General features: G+C 40.6%; 3 protein-coding genes across 10 annotated transcripts; 1 reads left to right on the forward strand and 2 right to left on the reverse strand.

The window, feature by feature from the left end:
* The first annotated feature begins 7,133 nt into the window (after positions 1-7,133).
* Positions 7,134-9,591, forward strand: LOC104819507 (U-box domain-containing protein 18). Its single transcript, XM_010549618.2, has one exon. The coding sequence runs from the start codon at positions 7,256-7,258 to the stop codon at positions 9,365-9,367; it is 2,112 nt and encodes a 703-aa protein (XP_010547920.1). The 5' UTR covers positions 7,134-7,255; the 3' UTR covers positions 9,368-9,591.
* A 749-nt stretch (positions 9,592-10,340) lies between these two features.
* LOC104819547 (RNA-binding protein 25-like) lies at positions 10,341-15,183 on the reverse strand. Of its 4 annotated transcripts, XM_010549689.2 has the most exons (8): positions 14,616-14,708; positions 14,274-14,354; positions 13,227-13,483; positions 12,932-13,084; positions 12,363-12,792; positions 11,620-12,264; positions 10,997-11,544; positions 10,341-10,882 (listed from the first exon to the last, which is right to left on the reverse strand). In XM_010549689.2, exons 2-8 carry the CDS (start codon positions 14,308-14,310, stop codon positions 10,628-10,630), a joined length of 2,325 nt encoding a protein of 774 aa, XP_010547991.1. In that variant the 5' UTR covers positions 14,311-14,354; positions 14,616-14,708; the 3' UTR covers positions 10,341-10,627. The 4 variants fall into 4 exon arrangements, with proteins under 4 accessions (XP_010547991.1, XP_019058097.1, XP_010547974.1 ...); XM_019202552.1 differs by lacking the exon at positions 14,274-14,354 and having other exon boundaries at positions 11,620-12,261; positions 14,616-15,183; XM_010549672.2 differs by lacking the exon at positions 14,274-14,354 and having other exon boundaries at positions 14,616-15,118.
* Positions 15,184-15,824: 641 nt separating this feature from the next.
* On the reverse strand, positions 15,825-20,622 carry LOC104819514 (RNA-binding protein 25-like). Of its 5 annotated transcripts, XM_010549661.2 has the most exons (8): positions 20,063-20,250; positions 19,729-19,803; positions 18,711-18,967; positions 18,416-18,568; positions 17,847-18,276; positions 17,104-17,766; positions 16,481-17,028; positions 15,825-16,362 (listed from the first exon to the last, which is right to left on the reverse strand). In XM_010549661.2, exons 3-8 carry the CDS (start codon positions 18,933-18,935, stop codon positions 16,108-16,110), a joined length of 2,274 nt encoding a protein of 757 aa, XP_010547963.1. In that variant the 5' UTR covers positions 18,936-18,967; positions 19,729-19,803; positions 20,063-20,250; the 3' UTR covers positions 15,825-16,107. The 5 variants fall into 5 exon arrangements, with proteins under 5 accessions (XP_010547963.1, XP_010547946.1, XP_010547939.1 ...); XM_010549644.2 differs by lacking the exon at positions 19,729-19,803 and having other exon boundaries at positions 17,104-17,745; positions 20,063-20,622; XM_010549637.2 differs by lacking the exon at positions 19,729-19,803 and having other exon boundaries at positions 17,104-17,748; positions 20,063-20,622.
* Between the last annotated feature and the right edge of the window lie 648 nt (positions 20,623-21,270).

Here is a 21,270-nt window from a genome sequence, read left to right on the forward strand (position 1 = left end):
AAAAAACATTTAAGCTCAATATCCAGACAAGTTTGAAAACCACTCATTTAAACGGGAAATTTTAAGTTTTTCGAAAACACTAGTGATTTTTCAGTTCCCGCCTCGTCACAATTTAACATGTTCATATTACTAAAGCGTCTAAATAATCACAGGTCATTTTAAAAAAAAAAAACAAATCACACAGCAACCAAAAGAGAATCAAACGATTAGGTTAGAGATACCTGTCATGAAGATAATCAAGTCTCTGAAATGATCCTTTCGGTCAGTTTTACTTCACACATTCTCAGGCACTTCTCAAACCATACATAGTGTTGAACAATTTTTCATACTCTTTAGTATCCAGGTTCTGAACTTCTAGGACGTTGTATCAACAAGGACTTTCCACCATTTAGATCCAGACTATCTCTTTTAGAGATATACTCTTATAGATGCAATTTTTCTGCCATCTACAGCGGAGTATTCAGAACTTTTTTTTTTTTTTTGTTCTTCAGCCCTTAGACCATCGTATAGAATCTTGTCTCACAACTTAGACCCGAGCAGCTCATTTGTTTACTCATGTCATGAACTTTGTATAGATATCCCTTTCTGTTCTGTTCTTTTTCATTTCTTTCCCCCTTTTTTTTTTGTTTTCCATGACAGCGGAGTATCAGAACCTGTATTGAATCTACTATATCAGTGAGATATACCTGAGAAATAGTGAAGCCCTTCTGACCTTCATTTTCATCTCATTGACTTTCACATCTCCTGACCTGTACTCTTTCCTGCACATTTTTCTTCTAAAACGTTGAGAAAAAAAATTAGAGCTCCCCCACACTAAGGGATTTTTGTAAACAAACAAACCTGTTCATATTTAGAGGTTTAGTGAATATGTCAACCAATTGTTTCTCAGTAGGAACATACTCAATCATCATGGTTTTCTTCTCAACTTGTTCCCATAGTAAATGATGTTGCACAAAATTCTTTGAGATATTAATGCCACTCATATCATCACATCGTGCAGTAAAAGAGGGTAAGTTGATACCGTAATCGAATAGCATCTGACGCATCCACAGAAGTTGAGTGCAACAGCTTCCCAAGACAATGTATTCTGCTTCGGCAGAAGTACTTCGTCGATCATCAGCATGATCTCCCAAGTCCGCATTACAGAATCCCACCAACTCGCAGCTAGAGTCCTTTGTGTAGTGCAATCCAAATTCCAGAGTTTCTTTCACATACTTACTGATCCGCTTAACGGCATGTTGCGTAGATTCTGTCTTTGAGTTGATCCAAGTGTAGCAGTTGTTGGAATTCCTCTTCCCTGTTAGGACACACTTGTTTTTCACATCAGACACGAAGCAAGCATTCTTCGTAAATTTCACTCTCATCCCATTGTCACATAGCTGACTAATACTGATGAGGTTGGCTTTCAGTCCTTGAACTACCTTGACGTCAGTCAGTTTGGGTAGCCCAGCATGATCCAGTGTTCCTTTACCCAAAATCTTTCCTTGTTTCTGGTGCGCACGCACCGAGTCTTATATTTAATACCCAATTCGTACCACTATCCGCAAGTATACGGTAGTTGTAGTACCGGGGTCGAACACGAGGACTAGGATGTATTAGTCTATCTCTAAGCTAGATTAGGTGGTCAAGTAAAAATGTGGTTTATGGTAAGGGTCGGAATACAAGAAAGCAAGTAAAATTAACGGTTTGTAAAACGATGGTTTGAGGGGATACATGGAAATTCCTTTGTTTCTCCACAAATAGAAACAGTTACGTCTGAGATGTCCTTCTTTGCCACAGTGATAACAACTTCTATTTTCTCGACCTCTCCAGTTAGTCTTTCTCACAAACTGTCGTGGGTGAGTACTACTTCGTTTGGTTGCAAGTGGCTCTTGACTCAAATTTCCCCCAGACACAAATTTTAGATCAGAACGTGATTTACCTTGATATCCAAGGCCAGAGTGATCTCCAGAGTTTCGACCTAATCCCAGTAAGTGATCCAGCTTTCCAGTTCCATTTCCGAGAAGGTGCAGATTCTTCTTAGTGCCTTCCAACTGACATTTCATAAGTGAAGCTTCTTCTTCTTTTTGAGCTAACTTCTGTTGAGTGTCTGTCAGTTGCATCTGAACTCGACTGAGATCCTTCTCCAACTGTTGTTTTTCACTGATCAGCTGTTTATTCATTTTCACCAATTTGTTCATCTCTTCAAACAATTCCTCCTCAGTGACTTCTTCATCATCACTATTCATCACTTCGTCATTTTCTTCTTCGATAACCCCGAGGAATGCCACAAAGTTAGATAGATTATCCTCATCACTCTCACTTTCTTCATCTGAAGAGTCATCTTCGTGAGTAATCAAGGATTTTCCTTTCTGTTTTATGCATTCCCTCTTTGTGTGACCAAAACCCTTGCATTCAAAGAATTGAGTTTCCTTGAGATTTTTCAGCACACTTTCCATCCTTGCAATGCTCGGACATTCAGCCTTCCAGTGTCCTGCACCCCTACATTCCAAGCATTTTCCTGAATCTTTGTTACTTTGCTGTCCAAATTTATTCTTTCCCTTGAAGAACTTGTTGAACTTCTTAATGACAGAAGCCATCTCATCATGCAACTCTTCTTCAGACTGTTTCTTATTCTTCACCGGTTTTCTACTCTCTAACTCGGTCTCTCTTGTTTCAGGAACATGAAGAGCGATACCTTGTCCCTTTTTCTGTTGGACAAATGACCCTCCATTCATCAATTGTAGCCTCAATTCATGGGCAGCGAAAGTACCTACAGCTTCCTTGAATGTGACGGTCTCTAGATTGTTTACTCCTTCAAACACCAAGATCTGAGAATGATATTTTGCTGGTAGACTGTTCAAGAGCTTCTTCACAAGTTTGTCATTGCTGATTCTCCTTCCAAGTACACTCGCCTCATTCGACAAGGCACTCAACTTCCCACAGAACTCTTTAACACTCTCATCATCTTCCATTCTCAGACGCTCAAATTGGAGATCTATCATATCCAATCTGTTTCTTTTCACTTTGGATGTTCCTTCATGTATAAGCTCCAAAGTATCCCATGCATCCTTGGCAGTTTCACATCCTTGAATTTGTTCAAACTCTTCATGACAAACACTGCTGAAAATGATAGATAGCGCTTTCTGGTTCAAGGCAGAATCCCGCTTTTCTTGATTTGTCCATTGGCTCTTTGGTTTCACTTTGGCAATTCCATCGATAATATCAGTCGGTCGAGTCCATCCGTCCGTAACTGCACTCCAAGTATCTTCATCAAGCCCACGAATATAAGAACTGATCTTGACTTTCCAATGCCCATAGTTGGTTGAGTCGAGCATAGTAGTGTTCCCGAGCGATTGAAACTTCTTGAAACCTTCCATCGTGTGAATCTGAATCTTACACCGATATGAGAGGAAAAATTCCTACGATCAGTGACCTGCTCTGATACCAATTGAAAAAGCACTCTCACACGATATTGCAAATCAAAAATTCCCAAACTGATTCTATTTCTTTGATACGTGTCAAGTACACTTCAATCCTTTCCAAGTAGCACTCAACCCACCCAGTTTCACTCCCCCTGAGTAAAACCCCAGTATCACAAGAAATTCTATCAGCCACAAACACTTTGTGTGCAGCGCACACCACGTGTTACCCTAGACCTCGTCTAGGCCAGTGAGCGGTTCGCCTGTTGCTTAAGGCTCCCCCTCAGATCTACCTCACGTTCTCTCAGATATCTCTCACCAGTGTTTCCCGTACGTGTGACTCTCACCCAGGTCACAGACTCTGCTTCTCAATAGCAATGATCTCGACAACCTTTCTGTAATGGGGTCTTCGGTATATATAAACTTCTCCAAGTGATTCTCTCAATATCATCCGAATATATGCCTTGTCTTTTCTTGATTGATGTGAATGTCTTCTTTCCTTTTGTTGCTTCTTTCCTTTTGTGCTTTCCATATTCAACTCCATACTTCCATTTGTTGATTTGAATCTTCTAGATGCTGAATATGCTATTTCCTTGCTTTAACATACTTGAAAAAGAGTTCCATTATCTTCTTTATGACAAAATTTTAATGTTTATATAAATCTCCTTTTTATTTTTTATTTTTCCCTAATATGAATTTTCGAAAATATCCTATTACTATTCGTATTTTTGGATTTAATATAAATATGAAACCTTTGGAAACTATATATATATATATATATATATATATATATCCATTCAGTTGAACTTGAAAAAGAGTTCCATTATCTTCTTTATGACAAAATTTTAATGTTTATATAAATCTCCTTTTTATTTTTTATTTTTCCCTAATATGAATTTTCGAAAATATCCTATTACTATTCGTATTTTTGGATTTAATATAAATATGAAACCTTTGGAAACTATATATATATATATATATATATATATATATCCATTCAGTTGATAAAAAAAAATCAACTAAATAATGACATTTGGTTTAGTTAGATTAAATTACTAGTACTACTATAGTAATTAGTTTGTTATGTTTCGTCCAGTTATTAACCAAATAAGATCGAGTAACCAATAGATCATTCAATAAGTCCATTCGATTGAACTAAGTTTTTAATGTATTTATATATTAATTTTGTATTAATAGATAAATATAGAGTAACAAAATTAGTTTTGTTAATTAATTAAATTATTGATATTTTACTTTGATTTGTTATTGTAAGGCTAAGTTGTTGTTCGATTATAATTTTTTTTAATAAGATATTTGGCTTACTTTTTTTATATTTGAATTAAACTGTTTTAAATCATATAAATATCTGGTTATATTTTTAAACTTAATGTACCGTATCCACTGTAATCGAAGTAAAAAAAAAAATTTGAATCAAAACTTTAATCCATGTAAATGACAATCCGATCAATTGTATTCTTTATACCTGATTTCACCTCTTTTTTTTTTCATTTTTCCTTCTTAATAAATTATAGGAATTATATAGATTGTCTGATTTTTTAGATATATTCAATATTTTTTAAAATAAAAGCAGAAAATAATATGCATGACCCTCTAACTAAAATATATCCAAAATATCATCTTTTTACTAAAACTACTTTTACATATATCATTTTACAAATGTGATAATGTGATCAAAATTACAATATGATCATGGTTATAATATTAAATTTATGATGATTTCATCACATGATTAGTGTGATATGTAAGATGTGATCATTGTTATTTGGTATGATCAATATAAAATTAACATTATAACAAATGTTATCACCTTTTGAATATGTATATATATGTCATTCTAAAAAAAATTTGGGCGGTAGTTTTGGTAACAACAGAGAGAATCTCCCCCACCTACCTACCAAGTTCTTTTGACACTTGTAAATACACATTTCATGATTTACTTTGATATATATATATATATATGTATGTATGTATTATAAAAGCGACAACAGAATAAAACATGAATTTCTGGGTAGGTTTGAAGAAAATCATTAAATGTTTCCAATGGGAAACAATTTAAATATTTAAAACATGATATTTTTTTATAATGCGAGTGAATATAAAATCAACAAAAAAAACAATTGTAAACTTTTTTTATAGAAGAAATATTTATCTCATTCCAGATAAAATTAAAACCAAATTAAAAGCCATATGAAATGCAAATTATTTAATATTTAAAAAATCAAAAGATCTAATTGAAAGCTAAAATATCCACCAAACAATGACTCAAAACTTTTTTCGAAATGTTTAGTAAACCCAGAAGACGGATAACTTTGAGTATCAAGACACGTTTATTTTATGTCACAAACAAATAAATAAACGTAATTAAGAGTGTAATACATCAATTATAAATATTATATTTTTAGACTCTAATTATGATTTACCGGATCGTATTGTTTTAGATTCATAGATAGTGTCGACATCCCTGGGCTTTTAGTTAACCCTAAAACCTGATACGTTTTTAAAATCAAATAAATCAAAATTAAGTAAAGTCAAATCGCATATAAAAACATATAAATAAAAAACAAAATTTCCTTTACAAAATGGCAAGTTTTATTGAAAGCTAAATTCGAAGCATATAGAATAAAGAAAGATATAAAAATCCAATGTCCATATATTTCTTACAAAATAACAAAAACCGAAATGTCTTTTAGGTTTCGGTATTGTTTTTAATAAAAAGTTGATTCCCATCTAATGAGTCCATTTGTTAAGAAGGCCCAATTACAGATACAGGCCCAAATAATACCAATTCAATAAGGCCGAAGAGTACGTGACACTTTCCCAACAGTACATTAATATATATATATATATATATATATATATATATATATATATATTTTAATAATTGGGTGATCCCAAATCCAGAGACTCAGATTAATTTCGATCCACGTGCACGATCCTACAACACACACGTGGGATGTAAAACATCCAAAGGTGATAGGAGGGGAATCTTCGTACTCTAGATGTTGAACCCACGACCTCGTTTATAGGAAGGGGACTCTCAAACCAACAGAGCTGGGATTCCCTGCATTAATATATATATGATTGGCTTTCACCAAATCCAGAGACTCAGATTAATTTCGATCCACGTGCACGATCCTACAACACACACGTGGGATGTAAAACATCCAAAGGTGATAGGAGGGGAATCTTCGTACTCTAGATGTTGAACCCACGACCTCGTTTATAGGAAGGGGACTCTCAAACCAACAGAGCTGGGATTCCCTGCATTAATATATATATGATTGGCTTTCAATAATTTTTTTCACATTAAAAAAAATACCCATTATTGAAAACAAATAATGAATCGCACCGTCCACAGGTTCACGTATTCCCGTTGACAAAGAAGAAAAATATCTCATAACGATTGAATGCAAACAATTCATAATTGGGAATTTTTAATTAAATAAAAATACATAGATACCATATATTATACACATGGGGCATCCCTTCATGAACAGTGCTCATTGTCGGCTACAGCCATCCGCGCCATTTCGTGAGACACGTGTCACTCTTTCATCTACTCGGAAGCGATCTACGAAACAACCTGTTCCTCGTTTCATGCGTATCCCACGTGGCACACCGCCACCGTCCAGGGATCCAAAGCCAATGAACTAATAATATTCCGACACGTGTCCCTTTGGAGAGGTATATATATCCGCACGATCTGTCGCCGTCATACTCGAACTAGAAAACAACACAAAAATCCAAAAGCATAACTTCAGAAACAAACTTTTTTTACCCATTTTTGTCTTTCTCTCTTTTCTCTAGGTCAAATCTTAAATCTTATCCGTCAAATGATCCGTACATCAGCCGGGTCGGCTCGCCGGATTCTGAGTTTCCCGGCGGTTCAACCATGCGAGACGATCCCCACACTCACCCTTCTGAATTCACTGAGTCAACTCGCCGGGGACATTCTCAGCTACAGAACCAGACATGTCTCCACGAACCGGCGGAATGTCCGGGAAACTTTCAGGCAGATCAACAACCTCGTCATCGTCCTCGATGAAATCCGGATCCGGGTCGGGTCGTCGGATCGTCCGTTACCCGACTCCGCCGTGTTGATCCTCTCGGAGCTCCATGTGATCTTTCAGAAGCTCAAGTTCCTTGTGGAAGACTGTGCAAGAGACGGAGCTCGGTTATGGATGCTGATGAACTCGGATCAAGTGTCGGGACATTTCCGGGTCCTGACCCGATCCATCTCCAACACCCTCGACGCATTTCCGGTTAGGTCAACGGATCTACCCAGAGAAGTTAACGAGTTGATCGACCTCGTCGTGAGGCAAACCCGGAAGGCGAGGGTACAGCCCGACCCAGATGACAAACGGGTGGTAGATTGTGTCGGACGGATACTGACTCAGTTCGAGAACCGGGTTGACCCGGATCCAGACGAGATAACCCGAGTTTTAGAGCACGTTGGGATCGAAAAGTGGAGCGATTGCGGAAAACAGATCAGATTTATCGAAGAAGAGATCGGAACAGAACGTTTGGACATAACCATGGAAGAGAAAAACAAAACCCAGATCGAACTTCTCAGTGGTTTAATGGGCTTCATGTTCTATTGCAGATGCGTGATATTTAGATGTATCAACAAAGATCCCAGAGATGATGATGACGACGACAAGGTTGCAGATTTTCGCGATTTGATCCATGGCGTGAACCCTGATGATCTTCGCTGTCCGATATCTATGGAGATCATGTCGGATCCTGTTGTTATAGGAACAGGGCACACCTATGATCGAAGCTCGATCTCGAGATGGTTCAGATCCGGGAATCTTACATGTCCTAAAACCGGCAGGAGTCTCACTAATACTGAATTAGTGGATAATCTCGCCGTTAAGCATGTGATTAAGCTTTACAACTCCCAAAACGGCGTAGTTTTGACGGAGATGGATCGGGGGAGGAGCAAAAGGAAGACCCGTGACGTGAGACGGACTAGTGAGCAGTTGAGTTTAGCGGCGGAAGGCGTCGGAAAACTTCTCGCCGGATTTCTCGCCGGAGAATTGGTCAACGGTGGTGAAGTAGAAGACATTGGCAGAGCTGTTCGTGACGTTAGTGTTCTTACAAAGACGAGCATTTTTAACAGGTCTTGTCTGGTGGAATCTGGTACTGTGGATCCGCTTCTGAAGCTTTTGCGGTCGGAAGATCACGATGTGCAGAAAAACGCCATGGCTGCTCTACTGAATATCTCGAAGAACATCGCCGGGAAATCAAAGATCGCCCAGAACGGTGGATTAGGGATCATAGTGGAGGTTTTAAACGATGGAATGAGATCAGAGACAAGACAAAACGCTGCCACCGCTCTGTTTTATCTCAGTGCTGTCGGAGATTACAGCAGATTGATCGGAGAGAACCCGGATTCGATTCCGGGTCTGCTTAATCTGATTAAGGGTTGTATTCACAACGATTTTGCTAAACGAAACGCATTAATGGCGATTATGGGTCTGCTAATGCAACAAGATAATCACTGGCGGGTCCTCGCCGGAGGTGCTGTTCCCGTTCTTCTTGATCTCATGAGATCAGAAGATTCCGGCGAGCTAACGGCGGAATCAATGGAGATTCTGGCGAAACTGGCGGAATATCCCGACGGAACGATCGCAGTGATCCGTCGTGGCGGGTTGAAACTCGCCGTAAAAATCCTGGGTTCGCCGGAGGTTTCGCCGGCGGTGAAGAAGAGCTGCGTTGCGCTGCTCTTGAACCTGTGTACTAACGGAGGGGGTGACGTCGTCGGGGCTCTCGTGAAGAGTCCGTTAGTGATGGGGTCGCTTTACACGGTGTTAGGTAACGGAGGGTGTGGAGATAGCAAAAAGACGAGCGCTCTTATCAGAATGATCCACGAGTTCCAGGAGAGGAAAACCGGTTCGACCGAACCGGTTATCGCGAGGGAACGGTTCGTACACGCCTGGTGATTCGGTTTGGTGCAGTAACCTTTGGGTATTTTAAAAGGGTTATACACCAAATACGGGATTATTTTATCTTTGTATATAAATGATATGTGAATAATATTATTAGCTCTCGGTTTTTATAGAAGGAGCTAATAATATGTAATCAGCTCATGGTTTTTAAAGACAAGCTGAGCCCATACTCTAATTAAGTTGTTTGTAAAAACGAATGAATAATATAAATCATCTATCTATCCATTTTAATAAAGATTTTTTTTTTTGTATTTTATTAATTAGTCAAAAACATTTGTTTGTTAAGAAATACAGAAGAGAGATCAAAGCGGTGAGCGAGCGGGGTAGAGATGTTATGCTTCACGCGCATAAATTCTAGAGAACTTGAAAGCGTGGAATTTTGAGAGCACCGTGCCGCGTGAGAAAAAACTTAAAAGTGGTTCTTGGGGATCGGGCCCGTTCTTTAATAATCTAAACTCATTGAGATCCCATCGGTTTAGCCATCGGTATTTGGGTCTTCAAATCAATAAAATTTCGATCAAGTAGAAAGAAGCATAATAATGCACACGATGAGTTCACAGTTACCCGACAAACTTACCCGTTATGTTGTGTCCGACGGCCAATGAGAGAGATGAAGACTCCAGAAACAGAGCATTCTTTTGAGACAAAAAAATGTCTGATATTATATACAGTTAATGATTCTCAAGTACAAACCCGTCCAAAAAGAAAAAGAAAGCCAAGAATCCGAAGAACCTTTGATTTCAAAATAAAAAAAAAATAAAAAAAAATCAGATTAAATTCTGTTTTGTTCATCCTAAAATCAGATAAGATTACACAACAAACACATCATCATCATCTCCAATCCAATCTGGTTTCTCCACCCAGAGTGTCGTTTTGTAACTAAACACAAATAGCCAATGCATGATTTATTTTTTAAATGGTTTTTAACTTTTGGAGGTCTCCAAGTCAAGAGTTTGATCTATATATATATATGGAAATCACCAAAAGTTAAAAACCATTAAGAGATATTGTCTTTTGCTTAATGATCATCTAAATGTATGGTATTTGAGTGCACAACAACAAGACTCTTAAAAAGACAAAACATGCTATAGAAACTCACTTCCTTAGAACTAAAGAGAACTACTTCAGACTCGAGCTGCAACATTTTCTTCTACAGAATCAGAAGGGATGTTTTCTTTCCCTTTTTTCTATCACCGGCAATTCCAAGCCAGAACTAAAGACTGAAGAAAAGCATCACCACAAAAAAAAAAGGGTCTAGGCTTTAGGTTTTACCGGGAGGAGTCCAGCTTCGACGCGCTTGATCTCGAAGATGAGCATTCTCCACATCTTGAGAACAAACATCTCAGCCTCTTCGTCCAATATCGATTTCAGCAGCTCAAGCATCTGCGGCGCCTTCACGTGTTCCTGTGTGTTCGTCACTATGTAATCCACCAGTGTCGCTTCCTCCTCCCCTAAAAACTCTGTTATTTTCTTCGATATCCATGGCCTCATTCTCTCTTGCAATTGGTGCTATTTTTTTTTTTCAATATCAACCCCCCCAAAAAAAGCAGCCATGTGAGCACCAAAACATGGGCAATGCCCCCATAAATGTGATGTGTATTGAGTTTCTTTTGAGTTGCTTACCTTGTCGTATATTGCCCAGTTTATCTCGTATGAAAATAACTCATCCTTTGTCTTCGGGATTGTATCAATCAGTTGTTTTGCATCCAGAAGCTTCTTGGTGTCAGTTGTCTTGGATTTTCCAGTCTCTTTAATGTTTCCAGTATCTCCATCACCTCGGTCTTTATCCCGATACCCTCCCTTATCGGAACGTCTGCTCCTTTCTCTTACGGGTTCTGACCTCTCCTCTCTGGGATTGGCATTGTTTGAAAGGCGTTTTGCAAATTCTGCAGCTGCAGCAAGATGAGGAGGTGTATCCCCTGAGCCGGTATTTTGCATAGCTTGTTGTTCCTCGGCAGAGTAATCAATAGGAACCAGAGGCCTCAGCTTTTTGTCCTTATGTCCATCTTCATCTTCATCCTCGTGGAAAACAGACGGAACTGTCGTCCGCTTTCCAGACCCGACGAGACCAAACCCTAACTTCTTTGAAGGTGCATTCCCATCCTGCTGTGTCTCTGATGCATTATCAACAGCCATTTCCGTATCATCACCAGAGCCATTCTGGAAGATATCTGCAATTACAGATGGACGGAGCCAGTGAGGGAGGAGGCGAGAGGGAAAGATAGAAAAGATGTTAGATTCTTTACCTTCTAAATTGTTACCATGGGCAGATTCACCGATGGTCTGGAAATTTGCCTTGTCTTCATCTTCAAAAGCTGGTGGTGTCTGAATCTTTTCACTTCCGACAACACCCTGTCCAGATATAAGCCTTAAGGCATCTAGGTGTTGTTGCTGCAGCCTCTCCTCCTCAGCCTTCCTCTTCGCCTCAGCAACCTCCTCCTCTTCCTTCAATCTATCAGCTAAGTCATCTTCCTTCTCTCTCACCCGTCGCCGTCTTCTATCCTCTACTCCACTCCTATGCCATCTTCTTCTTGAATCATCCTCATCATCATCCTCATCTTCCTCGTGACGAATCTCTTTCTTCCGTTTATGCTCTCTCTCTTTCTCCCTCTCCCTCTCATACTGCCATTCCTTCTCCTTTTCTCTTTCTCTGCGTTCCCACTGCCTGAGACGAGCTTGATATGCACGTTCAACATCCTCCAATTTCCGCCTTTGTTCTCTCTCTTTCCTTAAACGCTCTCGTTCAGCCTCTCTATCATGCCGATCCGTCTCTTGCTCTTTTTCTCTATCCCTGCTTCTCCGATCATGTTTCCTACTCCAATCAGGCGAACTTGTGCCATGTCTATTCTGTTCGCTTGAAGTCTCTACCTCACTTTTGTGATCCGTGGCTTCTACACAGAACCCAAATCCTATCAGTTAAAAAGTAAAATAAAAGGGTAACATATAGCAAGACCATAAAGCAAACCACAAAAAAGCAACGGCAACAGACCATTCCAAGCAACCTCAGCATCATCCCCCTTCTTTGACTTCACTGCAAATTCCATGCCTGAACCGTCGGCCGATGGTGGTGGAGGTGGGGGAGGTAACGGATTGGTTCTTAACCTCTCTTCAATTGCATTTTTAATCTTTTCCATAGCCTCTCTATCAGCTTCCCTCTCTTCATCGGTCACAACTGCAGAATTGGCGATATCAATGTTCTCTGTACTCTTTGGCTCACCAACATTTTTTGCCTCTTCTGAAGAGAGCCCAGCAGATTCACTCTTATCGCTACTCTCTATTTTCTCTTGCTCTTTCTCAGAACCTTCAGCTGTACTTTCTTCAGATCCAACATCTTGACTTTCCTTGGCTTTCTTTGCATTCTCCCTTTTCTTCTCAACATATCGCTGCAAATACTCCTTTGTTGCTTGATTAACATTTACCTATCAGACACCAACAAAAAGAAAAACACGAAAAAAGAAAGAATGTTAAGAGATAGCCTCCATGCATATGTAGACGCTCCTTCAGTAGCAAATCTGCTTAAATATATATAAAATTTTGAATAGGGAGATCAACAGGTACCAGAAGCTGTTGCCCATCTATATTGAGTTTGCTCAACAGCCGGATGGTACGGAGAGCCCCTTCAGCTGATTCAAATTCATAGAACCCAAAACCTTTAGGCTTCCCCGTGGTGGGATCTTGAGCACGTATCCAGTGTTTGACTGGCCCACAAAACTTCAGAAAAGAGGCAAGATCAGTTATCAGAAGATAAATAACAAAAGAACAGTAATCCTAGAAGCAGACAAAAGTGGTCGTAGGCAAGGGGAACAGGGAAAACATAAACAACAGCAACAAGAAGATCGAATCAGAAAGAAACCTGGAGAATAGACAGCATAAAATCATTCTCCACGGTAGCTATTTTGCCAATGTAAATTGTGGCCTGGGGTTTCTCAGCTGGTGTTACAGAAGGAACAACAGCCGGTCTAACCACAGGAGGTATTACTGGGCGAACACCAAGCATACCAGGGACAGGAGGACGAAATATTACTGGAACAGCGCCAATAGCACCAGGTGGACGTAGAGGAAAGCCAGGACGAACCATTGCTGCGTATGGAGAAGGATAACGAGGAACTCCTGCATAAATAAATAAAAAAAACATTCTATGCAAAATCATCAGTTAATGTTTTATATCCTAATACCCAGCAAAACTGTCCATTAAGGATGTTATAAAGCGGAACCTGAAGATGTAGTTACATATTTTTACCACAAATTAGAGAAAAAAATAGATATACAAACCAGAAGCAGTGCAACTACCACCAGCTGAAGAGATAACCTGAAGCAACATTGAAATGGTAGCAATGGCCTCGGAGTGCGATGATGATCACATTAAATATCCTTACCTCATGAGGGCACTTCAAAGATACAAGCTTTTTAAACCATCAGAGCCAAACGGTGAATTCTGAGATCGGATAACATAGAAACGCCAGCATCTCATGCCCACATGAAAACTATGTGAACTATTATTTTTCATCAATAACTTGGTCTCAACTGTTAGCAGGTTGCAATGTCCTTCCCAGGAAGGAGTCCAAAAGAGACAAACATTGAGAATGCATAAGAAAAAAACTGTAATGTAGAATTGTGATACCTCAAAATCAAGACCAAGGAGCACAGACTGCTAGCAATGCTTGCTGCTGGCAGTTGGTTAACCCGTCGAGGGAAAATGTTCTTAAAAACTATAGTAAATTTCCATGTAACATAACATAATTGGACGAAAACAAGGATAAAATACGGAGGAAGTTTCATTCTGTAAAGGTACTTTAACAGGTTCACGGATAGGTCACGGTGTGTAAGCAAATTAGTTTCAGAGGAGATATGCAACGGAAAACAATAAGGCAAAAAGGAACAAAAGCGAATTTGTGCATACCAAAATGAGGGAGTCGTAGAAGTGAGTCCCTAACCATTATTTGAAGCCTTGCAACCTTTCTCACGAAATTCACTCAATACACTGTAGGAGAAAACACCCGGTCATTGGTGCCCCTTTTCTAGTTCCTCCCTACACCTAATAAAGTTTCTGTTTTTCTCTGTACCATTTACCTATCTAACTACGTTAACGACAATGAAAATCTTTTCTCTTGAATCACATTCAACGTACACAGAACCGGAGCAAAACAATTCCACCGTAGAAAGATTCCTATAACCTAAGTACCATCAAGAATTATGGGCAGAATTAGCAAAAAGCAATGCCAGAGAACGAAGAGAAACCCACCCGGAGGAGGCATGGCGCCGTGAGGAGAGATCCCTGGCACGCCGTCGTAACCATTGGCCATAGGCGGGAAAGGTCTCGGAACCGTCACCACGCCAGGGACCTGGCCCGGCGGCGCTTGGTAGGCTGCCATCGGCGGTAGCAAGAATTCAGGAACGGGCCTAGCCGAGACCACGCCGGGAGGAGGAACCCCCGGCGTCGGGACGCTAGGGTTTTCGAAACCCGCGACCGGAGTGAAACGCATTCCGAAGCGGAACGGAGGGGGAGGCCGAAAATCAGCCACCGCTGCACCGAAATATGCGGCGGAGCAGTTGGAACAGGCTGAGACACCGGCGATGGGGTAGGCTCCGGCGCGGAGACTTGCGAGGGAGGCGGCGGAGTTGACGTATTCGAGTTAGTATGGGGGTCGGATTTCTGCGAATTCGAACCTCCGATTGCCGGAGACGGAGAATCGTCGGGCACGGAAATGGAGACGGTGAAAATGCTTGTAACGGGCTCACGTTTCGATATTTTATTGCCTTAAGAGTCGTGTACGGGTCTTGGAGTAACGGGCCACGAAATGGGCCCCGTTCTTTAACAATATACAAGGGCCCAAATAGGTCCATCCATCGACATTTAAACACTCATTTATCCTCTCTTGGGCTGGGCTGGAGACAAAACAAAATTTTATATTTCCAGACGAGTGTTAAAAAGTAGCAAGTTAATATTAGTAAAATGCCAACGAGAGAGCAGAAAGGACAAAACATTCCATAGAAACTCACTTCCTTGGCTTACTTAGAACTCAAGATAGTTAAAGAGAAGCTTCAGACTACAAATAACACAATGCATGACCTTTTTTATTAACGCCTTGAGGGCACAAGACATCCCCCTCTTCAACAGCATACTCCATAAAAAGAATACCAACTTAGAACACAGTAAACACCGTCTTAATTCCAAGTTTACTTCGGATCGACCACATGAATTCTATCTCTCCATTCATTTCATTTCGATTTTGGATCGAATCTTCCAAAGTTTGTAAACATTTTGAATGATGGCTAACAACTCATTTCAGACAAACCTAGATCTATATCTATCTCTCTTCCTCTCTCTTCTATTCCTATATCTTCTCCTTTTCTACCCAAAGCTACTTCTTCATAATTTCTCCTATACTCAATAAAATATATATATACACACACACACACACGATCATGAGATAAACTCTTGGCTTGGAAATCTCAAAAAGTTAAAACCATTAAAAATAATCATCTTTCACCTAATCTGTGCACAACAATAAGACAGGATAACAAAAGACAACATTCTACAGAAACTCACTTCTTTGGAACTTAGGAGAAGCTTCAGACTCGAGTTGCAATATTTTATTTAGGCTGCTTTCGTCTTCTTTTTTTTTGTACCGCAATTCAAGCTTTACTAAAACATGGTCATTGATCTTCCAAGCCAAAACTAACGACTGAGAAAGCTACGGACAAAAATAAAAGAAACCGATAAAGAAAAGGGTCTAGGCTTTAGGTTTTACCGGGAGGAGTCCAGCTTCGACGCGCTTGATCTCGAAGATGAGCATTCTCCACATCTTGAGAACAAACATCTCAGCCTCTTCGTCCAATATCGATTTCAGCAGCTCAAGCATCTGCGGCGCCTTCACGTGTTCCTGTGTGTTCGTCACTATGTAATCCACCAGTGTCGCTTCCTCCTCCCCTAAAAACTCTGTTATTTTCTTCGATATCCATGGCCTCATTCTCTCTTGCAATTGGTGCTATTTTTTTTTCAATATCAACACCCCCCCCCCAAAAAAAAGCAGCCATGTGAGCACCAAAACATGGGCAATGCCCCCATAAATGCGATGTGTATTGAGATTCTTTTGAGTTGCTTACCTTGTCGTATATTGCCCAGTTTATCTCGTATGAAAATAACTCATCCTTTGTCTTCGGGATTGTATCAATCAGTTGTTTTGCATCCAGAAGCTTCTTGGTGTCAGTTGTCTTGGATTTTCCAGTCTCTTTAATGTTTCCAGTATCTCCATCACCTCGGTCTTTATCCCGATACCCTCCCTTATCGGAACGTCTGCTCCTTTCTCTTACGGGTTCTGACCTCTCCTCTCTGGGATTGGCATTGTTTGAAAGGCGTTTTGCAAATTCTGCAGCTGCAGCAAGATGAGGAGGTGTATCCCCTGAGCCGACACTTTGCAAAGCTTGTTGTTCCTCGGCAGAGTAATCAATAGGAACCAGAGGCCTCAGCTTTTTGTCCTTATGTCCATCTTCATCTTCATCCTCGTGGAAAACAGACGGAACTGTCGTCCGCTTTCCAGACCCGACGAGACCAAACCCTAACTTCTTTGAAGGTGCATTCCCATCCTGCTGTGTCTCTGATGCATTATCAACAGCCATTTCCGTATCATCACCAGAGCCATTCTGGAAGATATCTGCAATTACAGATGGACGGAGCCAGTGAGGGAGGAGGCGAGAGGGAAAGATAGAAAAGATGTTAGATTCTTTACCTTCTAAATTGTTACCATGGGCAGATTCACCGATGGTCTGGAGATTTGCCTTGTCTTCATCTTCAAAAGCTGGTGGCATCTGAATCTTTTCACTTCCGACAACACCCTGTCCAGATATAAGCCTTAAGGCATCTAGGTGTTGTTGCTGCAGCCTCTCCTCCTCAGCCTTCCTCTTCGCCTCAGCAACCTCCTCCTCTTCCTTCAATCTATCAGCTAAGTCATCTTCCTTCTCTCTCACCCGTCGCCGTCTTCTATCCTCTACTCCACTCCTATGCCATCTTCTTCTTGAATCATCCTCATCATCATCCTCATCTTCCTCGTGACGAATCTCTTTCTTCCGTTTACGCTCTCTTTCTTTCTCCCTCTCCCTCTCATACTGCCATTCCTTCTCCTTTTCTCTTTCTCTACGTTCCCACTGCCTGAGACGAGCTTGATATGCACGTTCAGCATCCTCCAATTTCCTCCTTTGTTCTCTCTCTTTCCTTAAACGCTCTCGCTCAGCCTCTCTATCATGCCGATCTGTCTCTTGCTCTTTTTCTCTATCCCTGCTTCTCCGATCATGTTTCCTACTCCAATCAGGCGAACTTGTGCCATGTCTATTCTGTTCGCTAGAAGTCTCTACCTCATTTTTGTGATCCGTGGCTTCTACACAGAATCCAAATCCTATCAGTTAAAAAGTAAAATAAAAGTGTAACATATAGCAAGACCATAAAGGAAAACACCAAAAAACAACGGCAACAGACCATTCCATGCAACGTCAGCATCATCCCCATTCTTTGACTTGACTGCAAGTTCCATGCCTGAAACGTCGACCGATGGTGGGGGAGGTGGGGGAGGTAACGGATTGGTTCTCAACCTCTCTTCAATTGCATTTTTAATCTTTTCCATAGCCTCTCTATCAGCTTCCCTCTCTTCATCGGTCACGACTGCAGAATTGGCGATATCAATGTTCTCTGTACTCTTAGGCTCACCAACATTTTTCGCCTCTTCTGAAGAGAGCCCAGCAGTTTCACTCTTATCAGTACCTTCTATTTTCTGTTGCTCTTTCTCAGAACCTTCAGCTGTACTTTCTTCAGATCCAACATCTTGACTTTCCTTGGCTTTCTTTGCATTCTCCCTTTTCTTCTCAACATATCGCTGCAAATACTCCTTTGTTGCTTGATTAACATTTACCTATCAGACACCAACAAAAAGAAAAAAACGAAAAAAGAAAGAATGTTAAGAGATAGCATCCATGCATATGTAGATGCTCCTTCAGTAGCAAATCTGCTTAAATATCTATAAAATTTTGAATAGGGAAATCAACAGGTACCAGAAGCTCTTGCCCATCTATATTAAGTTTGCTCAACAGCCGAATGGTACGGAGAGCACCTTCAGCCGATTCAAATTCATAGAACCCAAAACCTTTAGGCTTCCCCGTGGTGGGATCTTGAGCACGTATCCAGTGTTTGACTGGCCCACAAAACTTCATAAAAGAGGCAAGATCAGTTATCAGAAGATAAATAACAAAAGAACAGTAATCCTACAAGCAGACATAAGTTGTCATAGGCGAGGAGGTCAGGGAAAACATATACAACAGCAACAAGAAGAGCGAATCAGAAAGAAACCTGGAGAATAGACAGCATAAAATCATTCTCCACGGTAGCTATTTTGCCAATGTAAATTGTTGTCTGGGGTTTCTCAGCTGGTGTTACAGAAGGAACAACAGCTGGTCTAACCACAGGAGGTATTACTGGGCGAACACCTAGCATACCAGGGACAGGGGGCCGAAATATTACTGGAACAGTACCAATAGCACCAGGTGGACGAAGAGGAAAGCCAGGACGGACCATTGCTGCATATGGAGAAGGATAGCGAGGAATTCCTGCATAAACAAAAAAAATACTATGCAAATTCATCAGTTAATGCGTTATATCCTAATACCCTGCAAAACTGTGATTCCGTAAATTAAGGATGTTATGAAGAGGAATCTGAAGATGTAGTTACATATTTTTATCACAAATTATAGCAAAATCAGACATACACACCAGAAGCAGTACAACTACCGCCAGCTGAAGAGACAACCTGAAGCAACATTGAAATGATAGCAATGGTCTCGTAGCGCGATGATTATCGCATTAAATATCCTTACCTCATGAGGGCACTTCAAAGATACAAGCTTTTTAAACCATCAGACCCAAACGATGAATTCTGATATTGGATAAAACAGAAACACCAGCATCTCATGCCCACATGGAAATTAAGTCAAATATTATTTTTCATCATTAACTTGGTCTCAACTGTTAGCAGCTTGCAATGTCCTTCGAAGGAAGGAGAGCAAGAAAGACAAACATGGGGAAGGCATGAGGAAAAAACTGTAATGTAGAATTGTGATACCTCAAAATCAAGACCAAGGAGCACAGACTTCTAGCAATGCTTGCTGCTGGTAGTTGGTTAACCCATCAAGGGAAAATGTTCTTAACAACTATAGTAAATTGCCCATGTATCATCATAACATAATTGGACAAAAGCAAGATAACATATGGAGGAAGTTCCATTCTGTTAAACTACTTCAACAGGTCCACGAACAGGTTATGCAATTCAAAAATATAAGGCAAAGAGGAACAAAAGCGAATTTGTGCATACCAAAATGAGGGAGTGGTAGAAATGAGTCCCTAATTTGAAGCCTTGCAACCTTTCTCACGAAATTCAATCAATACACTGTAGGAGAAAACACCCGGTCATCCGTGTGCCTTTTTTAGTTCCTACCTACTCCTAATAAACTTTCTGTTCTTCTGTACCATTTACCTATCTAACTACGATATCAGCAACGAAAATCTTTTCTCTTGAATCACATTCAACATACACTGAACTGGAACAAAACAATGCCATCGAAGAAAAATTCTTATAACCAAATTACCATCATGAATCATGAGCAGAATTAGCAAAAGGCAAGGCCAGAGAAGGGAGAGAAACCCACCCGGGGGAGGCATGGCGCCGTGAGGAGAGATCCCAGGCACGCCGTCGTAACCATTGGCCATAGGCGGGAAAGGTCTCGGAACCGTCACCATGCCAGGGACTTGGCCCGGCGGCGCTTGGTAGGCTGCCATCGGCGGCGGCAAGGATCCAGGACCATGAACGGGCCTAGCCGAGCTCACGCCGGGAGGAGGAATTCCCGGCGGCGGGACGCTAGGGTTTTGGAAGCCCACGACCGGAGTGAACTGCATACCGATGCGGAACGGAGGGGGAGGCGGCAAACCAGCCACCGACGCACCAGAAATATGCGGCGGAGCATACGGCGGCTGAGCAGTTGGAACAGGCTGAGACAACGGCGATGGGGTAGGCTCCGACACGGCGACTTGCGAGGGAGGCGGCGGAGTTGACGTATTCGACTTAGTATTCGGAGTATTGGGGTCGGATTTCTGCGAATTCGAATCTCCGTTCGCCGGAGACGGAGAATCGTCGGCCATGGAAGTGGAGAACAAATTTCGGTGAAAATGGTTGCAATGGTTTCCACGGGAGACCTCACAGGTTCTTGTGTTGATACTTTTGCCCTAGAGTCGTGACTAATGACTATTCCTCTGCTTTTGGTTGTAGCGTGGAACTTTACACGTGGCTTGTTTTTATTGGTTACAATATACTGTGTCCGGGTCTATGAATGAATGTGAAGGACCATGACGTGTACGGCTGAGATTTTTTCTACTTATTTCAGGGCTTTAGGCCCAAGTAACTGGGCCAGACGTAACTAGTTTCAAGTCCAAGGAGATGTATATCCACCACACACAGAGTTTTTCTGTAAAAAGGATATGCAGTAGAGGGTATTCTTGTAAATTTAGTATGTCAATGCATTTTGCCAAGCACGTGCACAGTGTCCATGTTAAACCATTTAGTCCAATATTATTGTATATGTTTTATCTGAAAAATTAAAATGATTCTAATGATATTAGATTAATTTTTGTATATGTTTTCTCATATCGCTTATACTTATATCATCCAAATTTTACGAAAATAGAAACCCGTAACTAGAATTCAATGTAACATTTGAAAGGAAATAAATAATTTTGTTACTGGAAAATTAAAAAATAAAGAATGAAATTAAAATATATATTTATGTTGTTATGGTGAACACGTGGTTGAGTGGATAAATGTTTGCTTAAAGTGACCGAAATTTAGGTGATTATACGATGT

Source organism: Tarenaya hassleriana, unplaced genomic scaffold, assembly GCF_000463585.1.
Source record: "Tarenaya hassleriana unplaced genomic scaffold, ASM46358v1 Cleome1, whole genome shotgun sequence".
Lineage (NCBI taxonomy): Eukaryota > Viridiplantae > Streptophyta > Magnoliopsida > Brassicales > Cleomaceae > Tarenaya > Tarenaya hassleriana.